This window comes from Thalassophryne amazonica, chromosome 4 (assembly GCF_902500255.1).
Source record: "Thalassophryne amazonica chromosome 4, fThaAma1.1, whole genome shotgun sequence".
Classification (NCBI taxonomy): domain Eukaryota; kingdom Metazoa; phylum Chordata; class Actinopteri; order Batrachoidiformes; family Batrachoididae; genus Thalassophryne; species Thalassophryne amazonica.
Genome location: NC_047106.1, coordinates 51631229 through 51644978, shown reverse-complemented (window position 1 = coordinate 51644978; position 13750 = coordinate 51631229). Strand labels below are relative to the sequence as shown.

General features: G+C 41.5%; 1 protein-coding gene across 5 annotated transcripts in view; it reads right to left on the bottom strand.

Annotated features, from left to right (window-relative positions):
* Positions 1-342: 342 nt before the first annotated feature.
* The window catches only part of dpf1 (D4, zinc and double PHD fingers family 1), a 181374-nt gene continuing 167966 nt past the window's right edge, over positions 343-13750 (bottom strand). For 4 of the 5 annotated variants that reach the window (XM_034167881.1, XM_034167880.1, XM_034167882.1 and 1 more), the window contains 3 exons: positions 12676-12788; positions 11231-11312; positions 343-1417 (listed from right to left, as the gene is read on the bottom strand). In XM_034167881.1, coding sequence (XP_034023772.1) covers positions 1347-1417; positions 11231-11312; positions 12676-12788 — 266 coding nt within the window. In that variant the 3' untranslated portion in view covers positions 343-1346. The remainder of the gene's footprint in view (positions 1418-11230; positions 11313-12675; positions 12789-13750) is intronic. The other variant, XR_004560015.1, reaches the window with a different exon arrangement.

The window sequence follows — 13750 nt, the reverse complement described above, 5'->3', positions numbered from 1 at the left end:
ATCCTACATGGCGTGGAGCTGCCCCCCCCCCTGCCCACACACACACACACACACACACACACACACACACACACACACACACACACACACACACACACACACACACACACACACACACACACACACACATACACACACAAAGTTTAGAACACCCCAGTTTTGCCAAAACATTTCACATCACAAACACATTATTGCGAATTAAGTGTGCTTTTTTCTCAATTTGAATTCAAATTGTTTAAAAACAATTAAAATCACTACATGCAAATGAACAAAATGTTTAAAAAGAACCATAAAAAAGATGGTTTGGGGCCTTTGCATACAGGCCTGAAGAAAGATCTGCATTGTCCACACAGCAACAGTACATTCTCAACACACAGATGATAGAAACAGGGCACCAGGAGCATTTGTCTCACGTTGGCTTCACAGTCATTGTTTCATTGAAAGAAAAGACAAATAAATGACTTGTGAGAAGGGCGGGAAGCTGTAACTGTCATTTCTAAATACAGTGTTTAATAGTTTTTTGAGAAAATCCACCTTTCCTTTTGCTCGAGGGTGAGATCCAATCACTGAAACATCTCTTGTCAATTCCAAAATGCATCGTTAATTTGTGGAAATCTCATGCAAGGAGAAACGGTGGTCAGAATTCCTGACTAGATGCTCGATGTGTTCCAGTGCGGGAAGCTTTAAAGTCAGCCTGACTGCTGTACAATTCACTCCCCTTTGACACAGGGCAATAAGCCCTGTAGATAAATGAAAGAGTGGAGTGCCACGTCTCGGCTCTGCCGTACACGATAAAGGACAGAAGGAGTGAATGGAATTTTGGTTCGGTGTGTATTTCACAGTTGGCTAACACTGAATCATACCACTCCACGTTACTCAGGGTCTTCTGCACCCTGTCCTCTACCTAACACCTATCCATCTTATTAATTCTCACTCACTACTTGACTGAGTTGCAGCTGAAGATCATTAGGGCTCTTCCGAGGGCACTTAAGAGGGTTCCTGTGGAGTGGTGCATGCCTCTGAAGTGCCCTTGGTAGGCTGGAGTGTGTGTCTTGCTAGCGACCTTATTGCCAGCTGATGAATTCCTCTGTTCAGGCTGAGGAGTAGATGGGGGATTCAGGCGGAAGCACAGCGGGGAATCTGAGTGACACAAAAGGATGGAGATTCTCCAATATCTCCACAACAGTGAGGTTCAAGAATGGGCATCATATGTGCCAGGACGGTGTCAGGGGCCATGGGGGGACAGGTTGTAGAGAAGACCAAAGGAAAAGAGAGGGCAGCTGGACCACGTGTTGGAGGTTTGGGAGTGGATGAAGGGCTGACAGGATGAGGCACGGCTCCATGGATTAAGTGAGGGTGATGTAGGCTGAGGCCTTCTCCTTCAGTTGTCTCAGACACAGATGACAGCTCCAGCTCCCTGGCAGATGGAGACATAAAGAGAAAATCAGATGTCCATTTACTTGTTTCATACACAACTCAAGGTAACTCTTCAAACTAAAGCTCTGTATTAAAACTCTACACGTTCGTTGTGGTTTTAGTTGTTAAAATACACATCTCAACCTATACCTTTTTGTGTTGTGCAAGGCCTAGAGCTCTTCAGAGGTGCGAACTAGGTAGCCCAGGAGCCATAGAAAGAATATATATACATACGTACACTAGCATGTTGCCCGTCGGGATCCACAGGCTCTAGATTGGGTAAATGGTAAACAGATGGACTGCATTTATTTAGCGCTTTTCCATCTGCATCAGATGCTCAACGCGCTTTACAATAATGCCTCACATTCACCCTGATGTCAGAGTGCTGCTATACAAGGTGCTCACTACACACCGGGTGCAACTAGGGGATTAAGGACCTTAGTGATTTTCCGGTCAGGCTGGTATTTGAACCAAGGATCCTCTGGTTTCTGCTTCTTTCGCCCAACTTTGTGTTATGTGTGAAGGGGCCCTTATTGTTGTGCTCACAGCATTACAAATGTTGACACAGTAACGACTACCGCAATGCATTTGGACCCAAACCCTGCGCTGCATTTAGGGAATCTGACGTCACCGCCGACAAAGGGATGCATGACCAAACATCAGAACAACAAAGATTCAAATGTTCTTATTATTTCACTTCGTGTGAATCACAGTAATGTCGGTACTTTCCTTCTTGCCGCACTGATGGTTATGTAACTCTGAAGAAAATCGTGTCTCATAGATGCTTGTCACGGGTCATGGTTCGCATGCTTTTCTAAAGGGTTGACTGGATGCACATATGATGCATGTAAAATAACCAGCCAATTAACAGCTGCCGTTTTCTGACCTGTCCATAGCCTATTCTGAGCTTTTGGAGAGCTGGTTATCAGGTAGAGCTCGAGTGAGTTAGGAAGGACAAAACTGAGCTGAAAATAGACAGTCATCAAACACAGAGCCTGCAGGAGAAAGACATTCCCATTCCAGAACTGATGAGTGAGCTTATACAGTAACTTCTATTTGTTTCCTCTGCTGATGTTATTATTGATCCCTGTTTGACTGTGAGTCTGCCTATCTGTTCAATAGCATCATATCTCAAAATCAAGAATGTATTTGAATGAATTGTGTTGTACAGGTAGGCCTTGAGTCCAGGAAAAGTCAGATAAAACAGCATCCAGAAAGGGGTCATACTTATTACAAATTTTTTGGCCAAACATTCTTATGTCATCTTCTCCTTCTTTCGGCTGCTCCTGTTAGGGGTCACCACAGAACATCAATTGTTTCAGTCTCACCCTGTCCTCTGTATCTTCCTCTGTCACACCAACCACCTGCATGTCCTCCCTCAGCACATCCATAAACCTCCTCTTTGGCCTCTCTCTCCTCCCTGGTGGCTCCATCCTCAGCATCCTTCTCCCTATATACCCTGGGTTCCACCTCTGCACATGACTGACTTTGTCTCCAAACCATCCCACCTCTAATAAATTCATTCCTAATCCTCTCCATTCTCGTCACTCCCAAAGAGAATTGCAACTTTCAACTCTGCCACCTCCAGCTCGGCCTCCTGTCTTTTTGTTAGTGCCACCATCTCTAAACCGTACAACATACACACCGCAGGACTATGACAATATGACAAGCCAACAGTGCCACTATACACCACTTTCAGTCACGTATCACCAAAAATACACCGTAACAAACACAGTTTTGTCAGTTATTACGGCGCTTTTTTTGTCATTATTAAAAAAATATGTTTATCTCCTTGTTGATTTTAGGCATTTTATGCTCCTGATTGTAGCAGAGTGGTAAAGTTTCCCTCTGTTAATCTGAGTTTTTGTAAATTACAGGTTTGAATCCCATGAGTGGCATTTGTTTTTATTTAACCAGGGTTATTTAACCGCAGGGTTTTGTATTGCATCCCCTTTTATTCATTATTTATATCAACCCAGTGATTTTCACTAATTATACAGCTGTTTTTTATTTTATTTTTCTCCACATCAGCGGTGTGATGTGGTGCAACACATTCCAGCTGCTCACATTGTGTTTGTGCATGCTCATGGGCGTGCACGAAACCATCGCCGGTGTGTCGTGCACGCCTGAGCGAACGTGCGTCCCTCACGACAGCAGGTGGATGGTTCATGGATCCCCATTTCGTGTTTGGCTTGCAGATTTTCTTCCGGTTTCCGCGTCTTTCATGTTATGTGTGCAGAGGCCCTAAATCTTGCTGTTCAAGGTCTGCTGGCTGTGCTTCCCTGCTAAACAGTAAAATATAATGATTAGAGTTGGCAAATTACAATACCATTTGAAGCTATAATGGCAAAAATCTCATAGATCTTCCCGGGGAGTCATAAGAGACCCTGCACAAGTTTGGATTATACTTGCCACAAAGATTGGCTGATCCTGGCAAAATTCTGTGAATAAATGGAGGAAAAATAGACTGACAAATTCATGGTAGGAAACTTTTTTCTGATTAAAGTTAGAAAAATGGTACACAAAAATACATGCCCGGGGTCATAAATGACCCCACTCAGTGTTTCTACTTGTATCTGTTTGTTTTCTTTTTGGAAAGGCACTTAGCATGAGTCCAAGACAAATTTCCCTGAGGGGATAATAAAGTGTATTGTATTGTATCGTATCGTATCGTATCGTACTCCATTGAGGGTTAATGGACATCAACACAGAGTTGTTTCAAGACTCAATTGTATTTATTGCAAGAGAATTTATACCTGCATGCATGTAGAATTTTAGGACTTTGGGGATGTACGAGGTCTGTCCGTAAAGTATAGGTCCTTTTTATTTTTTTCAAAAACTATATGGATTTCATTCATATGTTTTTACGTCAGACATGCTTGAACCCTCGTGCGCATGCGTGAGTTTTTCCACGCCTGTCGGTGACGTCATTCGCCTGTGAGCACTCCTTGTGGGAGGAGTCGTCCAGCCCCTCGTCGGAATTCCTTTGTCTGAGAAGTTGCTGAGAGACTGGCGCTTTGTTTGATCAAAATTTTTTCTAAACCTGTGAGACACATCGAAGTGGACATGGTTCGAAAAATTAAGCTGGTCTTCAGTGAAAATTTTAACAGCTGATGAGAGATTTTGAGGTGATTCTGTCGCTTTAAGGACTTTTCACGGTGCGAGACGTCGCGCAGCGCTCTCAGGCAGCGTCATCAGCCTGTTTCAAGCTTAAAACCTCCACATTTCAGGCTCTGTTGTTCCAGGACGTCGTGAGAGAACAGAGAAGTTTCAGAAGAAGTCGGTTTCAGCATTTTATCCGGATATTCCACTGTTGAAGGAGATTTTTTTTAATGAAAGACGTGCGGGCGGATTGCAGCATCGGCTCACAGCCGCCGCGACGCTCCGTCACAGGAAAAACACCTCTGTTGGAAGCCTTGAGGACAAGTTGGAACATCTCCAGCTGATAAACAATTTCTCATATACTCACTCCACTGAAAGCCATCAAAAGCCAACTGGATTTTAACAAATGGTTATCAACACGGAGGTGTTTTTCCTGTGCCGCCGCGCCGCGTCGGCTGCGTCCCGACGCGCGGACCCGTCCGCACGTCTTTCATTAAAAAAATCTCCTTTAATCAATCAATCAATCAATCAATTTTTTTATATAGCGCCAAATCACAACAAACAGTTGCCCCAAGGCGCTTTATATTGTAAGGCAAGGCCATACAATAATTATGTAAAACCCCAACGGTCAAAACGACCCCCTGTGAGCAAGCACTTGGCTACAGTGGGAAGGAAAAACTCCCTTTTAACAGGAAGAAACCTCCAGCAGAACCAGGCTCAGGGAGGGGCAGTCTTCTGCTGGGACTGGTTGGGGCTGAGGGAGAGAACCAGGAAAAAGACATGCTGTGGAGGGGAGCAGAGATCGATCACTAATGATTAAATGCAGAATGGTGCATACAGAGCAAAAAGAGAAAGAAACAGTGCATCATGGGAACCCCCCAGCAGTCTACGTCTATAGCAGCATAACTAAGGGATGGTTCAGGGTCACCTGATCCAGCCCTAACTATAAGCTTTAGCAAAAAGGAAAGTTTTAAGCCTAATCTTAAAAGTAGAGAGGGTGTCTGTCTCCCTCATCTGAATTGGGAGCTGGTTCCACAGGAGAGGAGCCTGAAAGCTGAAGGCTCTGCCTCCCATTCTACTCTTACAAACCCTAGGAACTACAAGTAAGCCTGCAGTCTGAGAGCGAAGCGCTCTATTGGGGTGATATGGTACTACGAGGTCCCTAAGATAAGATTGGACCTGATTATTCAAAACCTTATAAGTAAGAAGAATAATTTTAAATTCTATTCTAGAATTAACAGGAAGCCAATGAAGAGAGGCCAATATGGGTGAGATATGCTCTCTCCTTCTAGTCCCCGTCAGTACTCTAGCTGCAGCATTTTGAATTAACTGAAGGCTTTTTAGGGAACTTTTAGGACAACCTGATAATAATGAATTACAATAGTCCAGCCTAGAGGAAATAAATGCATGAATTAGTTTTTCAGCATCACTCTGAGACAAGACCTTTCTGATTTTAGAGATATTGCGTAAATGCAAAAAAGCAGTCCTACATATTTGTTTAATATGCGCTTTGAATGACATATCCTGATCAAAAATGACTCCAAGATTTCTCACAGTATTACTAGAGGTCAGGGTAATGCCATCCAGAGTAAGGATCTGGTTAGACACCATGTTTCTAAGATTTGTGGGGCCAAGTACAATAACTTCAGTTTTATCTGAGTTTAAAAGCAGGAAATTAGAGGTCATCCATGTCTTTATGTCTGTAAGACAATCCTGCAGTTTAGCTAATTGGTGTGTGTCCTCTGGCTTCATGGATAGATAAAGCTGGGTATCATCTGCGTAACAATGAAAATTTAAGCAATACCGTCTAATAATACTGCCTAAGGGAAGCATGTATAAAGTGAATAAAATTGGTCCTAGCACAGAACCTTGTGGAACTCCATAATTAACTTTAGTCTGTGAAGAAGATTCCCCATTTACATGAACAAATTGTAATCTATTAGACAAATATGATTCAAACCACCGCAGCGCAGTGCCTTTAATACCTATGGCATGCTCTAATCTCTGTAATAAAATTTTATGGTCAACAGTATCAAAAGCAGCACTGAGGTCTAACAGAACAAGCACAGAGATGAGTCCACTGTCCGAGGCCATAAGAAGATCATTTGTAACCTTTACTAATGCTGTTTCTGTACTATGATGAATTCTAAAACCTGACTGAAACTCTTCAAATAGACCATTCCTCTGCAGATGATCAGTTAGCTGTTTTACAACTACCCTTTCAAGAATTTTTGAGAGAAAAGGAAGGTTGGAGATTGGCCTATAATTAGCTAAGATAGCTGGGTCAAGTGATGGCTTTTTAAGTAATGGTTTAATTACTGCCACCTTAAAAGCCTGTGGTACATAGCCAACTAACAAAGATAGATTGATCATATTTAAGATCAAAGCATTAAATAATGGTAGGGCTTCCTTGAGCAGCCTGGTAGGAATGGGGTCTAATAAACATGTTGATGGTTTGGATGAAGTAACTAATGAAAATAACTCAGACAGAACAATCGGACAGAAAGAGTCTAACCAAAAACCGGCATCACTGAAAGCAGCCAAAGATAACGATACGTCTTTGGGATGGTTATGAGTAATTTTTTCTCTAATAGTTAAAATTTTGTTAGCAAAGAAAGTCATGAAGTCATTACTAGTTAAAGTTAATGGAATACTCAGCTCAATAGAGCTCTGACTCTTTGTCAGCCTGGCTACAGTGCTGAAAAGAAACCTGGGGTTGTTCTTATTTTCTTCAATTAGTGATGAGTAGAAAGATGTCCTAGCTTTACGGAGGGCTTTTTTATAGAGCAACAGACTCTTTTTCCAGGCTAAGTGAAGATCTTCTAAATTAGTGAGACGCCATTTCCTCTCCAACTTACGGGTTATCTGCTTTAAGCTACGAGTTTGTGAGTTATACCACGGAGTCAGGCACTTCTGATTTAAAGCTCTCTTTTTTAGAGGAGCTACAGCATCCAAAGTTGTCTTCAATGAGGATGTAAAACTATTGACGAGATACTCTATCTCACTTACAGAGTTTAGGTAGCTACTCTGCACTGTGTTGGTATATGGCATTAGAGAACATAAAGAAGGAATCATATCCTTAAACCTAGTTACAGCGCTTTCTGAAAGACTTCTAGTGTAATGAAACTTATTCCCCACTGCTGGGTAGTCCATCAGAGTAAATGTAAATGTTATTAAGAAATGATCAGACAGAAGGGAGTTTTCAGGGAATACTGTTAAGTCTTCTATTTCCATACCATAAGTCAGAACAAGATCTAAGATATGATTAAAGTGGTGGGTGGACTCATTTATTTTTTGAGCAAAGCCAATAGAGTCTAATAATAGATTAAATGCAGTGTTGAGGCTGTCATTCTCAGCATCTGTGTGGATGTTAAAATCGCCCACTATAATTATCTTATCTGAGCTAAGCACTAAGTCAGACAAAAGGTCTGAAAATTCACAGAGAAACTCACAGTAACGACCAGGTGGATGATAGATAATAACAAATAAAACTGGTTTTTGGGACTTCCAATTTGGATGGACAAGACTAAGAGTCAAGCTTTCAAATGAATTAAAGCTCTGTCTGGGTTTTTGATTAATTAATAAGCTGGAATGGAAGATTGCTGCTAATCCTCCGCCCCGGCCCGTGCTACGAGCATTCTGACAGTTAGTGTGACTCGGGGGTGTTGACTCATTTAAACTAACATATTCATCCTGCTGTAACCAGGTTTCTGTAAGGCAGAATAAATCAATATGTTGATCAATTATTATATCATTTACCAAAAGGGACTTAGAAGAGAGAGACCTAATGTTTAATAGACCACATTTAACTGTTTTAGTCTGTGGTGCAGTTGAAGGTGCTATATTATTTTTTCTTTTTTAATTTTTATGCTTAAATAGATTTTTGCTGGTTATTGGTAGTCTGGGAGCAGGCACCGTCTCTACGGGGATGGGGTAATGAGGGGATGGCAGGGGGAGAGAAGCTGCAGAGAGGTGTGTAAGACTACAACTCTGCTTCCTGGTCCCAACCCTGGATAGTCACGGTTTGGAGGATTTAAGAAAATTGGCCAGATTTCTAGAAATGAGAGCTGCTCTCTCTCCCCAGAAGCTTTGCAATTATCTATGAAGCCCACCTCATTTTTTGGACACCACTCAGACAGCCAGCAATTCAAGGAGAACATGCGGCTAAACATGTCACTCCCGGTCTGATTGGGGAGGGGCCCAGAGAAAACTACAGAGTCCGACATTGTTTTTGCAAAGTTACACACCGATTTAATGTTAATTTTAGTGACCTCCGATTGGCGTAACCGGGTGTCATTACTGCCGACGTGAATTACAATCTTACCAAATTTACGCTTAGCCTTAGCCAGCAGTTTCAAATTTCCTTCAATGTCGCCTGCTCTGGCCCCCGGAAGACAATTGACTATGGTTGCTGGTGTCGCTAACTTCACATTTCGCAAAACAGAGTCACCAATAACCAGAGTTTGATCCTCGGCGGGTGTGTCGCCGAGTGGGGAAAAACGGTTAGAGATGTGAATGGGTTGGCGGTGTACACGGGGCTTCTGTTTAGGGCTACGCTTCCTCCTCACAGTCACCCAGTCAGCCTGCTTTCCCGGCTGCTCGGGATCTGCCAGGGGGTAACTAACGGCGGCTAAGCTACCTTGGTCCGCACCGACTACAGGGGCCTGGCTAGCTGTAGAATTTTCCACGGTGCGGAGCCGAGTCTCCAATTCGCCCAGCCTGGCCTCCAAAGCTACGAATAAGCTACACTTATTACAAGTACCGTTACTGCTAAAGGAGGCCGAGGAATAACTAAACATTTCACACCCAGAGCAGAAAAGTGCGGGAGAGACAGGAGAAGCCGCCATGCTAAATCGGCTAAGAGCTAGTAGCTACGCTAAGCTAGCGGATTCCTAAAAACACGCAAAGTGAATAATGTGTAAATAATTTAGAGGTGATTCAGCAGAAGGAGTGCTTTAGTTAAGGCACGTAAAGATTACACTGGGAAACAAATCGTAATCTAGATAACTAGATCAATCTAACTGCGCAGATTAAACAGTGGAATATCCAGATAAAATGCTGAAACCGACTTCTTCTGAAACGTCTCTGTTCTCTCACGACGTCCTGGATCAATAGAGCCTGAAATGTGGAGGTTTTAAGATTGAAACAGGCTGATGACGCTGCCTGAGAGCGCTGCACGACGTCTCGCACTGTGAAAAGTCCTTAAAGCGACAGTATCACCTCAAAATCTCTCATCAGCTGTTAAAATTTTCACTGAAAACCAGCTTAATTTTTCGAACCGTGTCCACTTCGATGTGTCTCACAGGTTTAGAAAAAATTTTGATCAAACAAAGCGCCAGTCTCTCAGCAACTTCTCAGACAAAGGAATTCCGACGAGGGGCTGGACGACTCCTCCCACAAGGAGTGCTCACAGGCGAATGACGTCACCGACAGGCGTGGAAAAACTCACGCATGCGCACGAGGGTTCAAGCATGTCTGACGTAAAAACATATGAATGGAATCCATATAGTTTTTAAAAAAAATAAAAAGGACCGTTACTTTACGGACAGCCCTCGTATATGATGAAATTCTGGCCAAATTTAAAAAGAAAAATGTGTCTGAAAGACAATTTTGCACAATAAGTGACCTGTTTAAGGACAGGAAAACAGATGACTTTTGGGTGTTGCTCTTTGAATGTCATCAATATTCATGTTCACAATCTAATGTCGTGACTGCACCCCCCCACACACCCCTTTTTTTTCTCTTATCACTTTTGAAAAATGGATTAGAGTTCTGCCTGGATGGATATGTTTGTGTGTTCAGGTGCACTGTTGTTTTGGTGTATGATCACTCCTAATAACCTAGCATTGATAGGGGCTCATATAGGTCATTTTTTTTAATACCTCCCTTGCTAACAAGTGTGTTTATGCATAATTGAGTTGCCTTTTGGTGGTTGGAATAATACCCCACATTCACACATTCAATATCATGTTTGTATGCTTCAGACATGTAAAAGAAAAAGTTTTAGAACAGCACAAACATAAACCTAGCCACTATGATTCAATTCACTTGCTCATTTATTTCTGTTGTGTTTATAATTGAGGCCCTTATGGGGGAATTGTGCAGATTTGTTTGCAAGTGTGATATTTGTCATAGATGTAGACAAGGACATACGTATAAAGTTCACTTTTGGAGTTTACCAAAATCAGTTATCTTTGGAATAATCCAAGATGGCCAGCAGTTGCCATTTGTTATTCGCCATAACTTCAAAACCCAAGTGTTTTTGCCCCAATTTAGTGGCCACAGTTTTCCCAGGGAGTTATTTAAGCATAGGTGCAGAAGTCTAACTTGAGTATGTGGTGTATATTTTATTGTCAAGTGGTTATTCAAGGTTCAGTAATCCTGAAATATGCATTTTGGCAAAATAAACCAGGACTGTCTGAAACACTGATGGAACAATCAATGAACCAATATTATTCTGCCTTGGCTCTATCCACACGTGGAAACAGGAACGATTTGTAGCTCTCATGTGACGTTATGAGAAAATCAAATGGGAACGGTAGCTAACTTGGATGTTTTCCAATGTGGCAACTATAACAATCATCCCCCAAAATTAACTTGGTATATTCTGGACTACATGTGTGGCAAAATTCATGCTTGTAGACAAATCAATGTAATACTCCATTCACGGTTCCTAAAGTCCTGGACCATGATTGTGCTGTGTGGTACATACCCTCCGGTGGTTCAGACATGGGAGGGCTCAGGCAGTACATGTGGTAGCCTCTGTCACAATCATCACAAAACAACAGCTGATCCTGCAACAAGAAGAATACATTACACTAGTAGTAATCTTTTCGTGGAGAGCATATTGCAAAGTTTAAGCAGCATTTAACACAATGAAACTATAAATATCATTCAAGAGGTTGTGCTGAAATGTAGTTTGCTTGTATGTTGTTTCTAAATGCAAATTATTTTACATAATGATGTTAGTCATGTTGATATTTGGAGGACTTTAGATGGAAAAACCTATCAATTACACAATAATTACCGGTACCGTGGGCTCTGCAGTAAATATAAGCAACCGTCTTTCTAATCTGATAATTGCATATTTTTGCAATACTCTTATGGGTTTTACATATACATGACCATATACCTTAACACGATAAGCTATTCTTCAAAGGAGCCATACTTTACAGAAGTTCAACAAGTCAATGGACATCACCAAGGGTCTCATTTATAAAGTATGTGCACACACAACAACCATGCGTATGCCTTTTCACATACATAAACTGGATGAAACTGGATGTCTTATATTAGAATTTGCAGTGATAATATGCATACTAAGGGTGCAACAATACACCATTCACACAGTGGTACGAATCACGGTTTCATGGTCAAATCAAAGTATACTCCTGTCAGGTTTCCTCACACAGATGTACATTAAAATACTTCTTTAATATTAAAAATATGGATTAAATTAACTTTTCAAGTTATTTTAATCCATATTTTCATGTTCAACAACTGAAGATCTACAGTTTCTTCATCCTGAATACTCTGCCAGAGGTTTTATTATTTTTCCATTGCATTTTGTAGAATCACATTAAAAACAAGTATCTAATGGGCCTTTCAGACTGAACGCGTTATCGGCTTCAGTTAATGCTTCTGGTGTGAAAGGCCCTTAAGAGAATATGATACATACATTTTCAGTTATGATTCCAAACATGCATAGTTTCATAAATGAGGCCCCTGGTGTTTTAAAAACAGATATTACAAGTTTTAATCAAAAATAATAATGATGTGATGTGATGGAAAATCAGAGCCATAAAAAAGTACATTTAAACCATTTTGCACAAAATGACCCCTTTCCAGTCAGACTCAAACCTTGCATATAAGCCTTGGACCACCTGCCCTGCTTAAAATCTCTTAATAAGTCAAAGAAACAATTCCTGCTCCTGGGCTCCAAGTTTTATTAGTAAATTTCTACACACACCCTCTTCAAGTAATTGCTCTATCTAAAATAGAGATTTGAAAAGGATAACCCAAACAAGAAGGTTTACCACAATCTACAGTGTGTGCATGCATGTGTGTGTGTGTGTGTGTGTGTGCGTGTGCAGCCACTTGTGTTCAGAATTAAAGTGTAGACACTTTGTCGCAGAGAGAGAAAGAGAGAGATCCTACGTCGTTTTCAGAGGTGCCACACAGGCTGCAGGACTTGCACTCGATGCACTGCCAGCGATAAGTCCTCACCGCAGCCGTCATGTTCACTGTGAACTGCAGACAGGACGGGTGGCCTGGGTGCACGCACACACACACACACATGCACGTACACGCACGCACGTACACGCGCACACACACACACACACACACACACACACACACACACACACACACACACACACACACACACACACACACACACACACACACACACACACACACACACACACACACACACACAACAATTTTCACCAGTGCTTTCTGAATTTTGAAACCACTCATCCATCATCTATAATGGTGTTTTCTAAATTGCTGGAGCTACTTGATGGAACATATTGGCACTGCCCCCCCCCCACCCTATACTTACAAGAAGGGCGCTCATTAAAGCACAAACATATACAGCAACTCATGATATCGTGTGCAGTGATGTTTTTCTACTTTGGCTGGAGGTGACCCAAAATTTGTTGGAAACTGATCCCAGTCAAATACATTTGTTTCATCAGCTTTTGTAGAAATAGTTTCTTTAGATCTTGAGAAATTCTATGAAAAACCCATCTACTTATCCAAACAGCATGCATGGAGAAAAGAGAAGCTCTTTGCCAAGGCACACGGTAACACAGAATCTCCACAAAATGGTTTATTTCAGTCGGATCAGCATTAATGCTTATTTATATATCTGTCATACTAATGTAGATATTGTGGTGCTCCTAATGGACGGAAGGAAGGAAGGAAGGAAGGCTCTAAAATAATGAAGTGATCAGAAGAGGTGAGAGCCTGAAGCCTTTGATGGCTGTTGTTTTTTTTAAAAAAAAAAAGAACTCACAGAAAAGCAACTGATGTTGGTTTCCTCAGCATTATTAAATTGTTATAACAACTCCAGAAAAAAAACTACTTAAAGCAACATTATTGTGTCCATAGTGCTGAAACTGCTGTACATTCTTACATTCAGTAATTAAAATATTTTGACTGGATCTGAAAATAAATGATTGCAATATTGTGAAATGAGGATAACATGCTAAGAAAGGCACTCTAATGT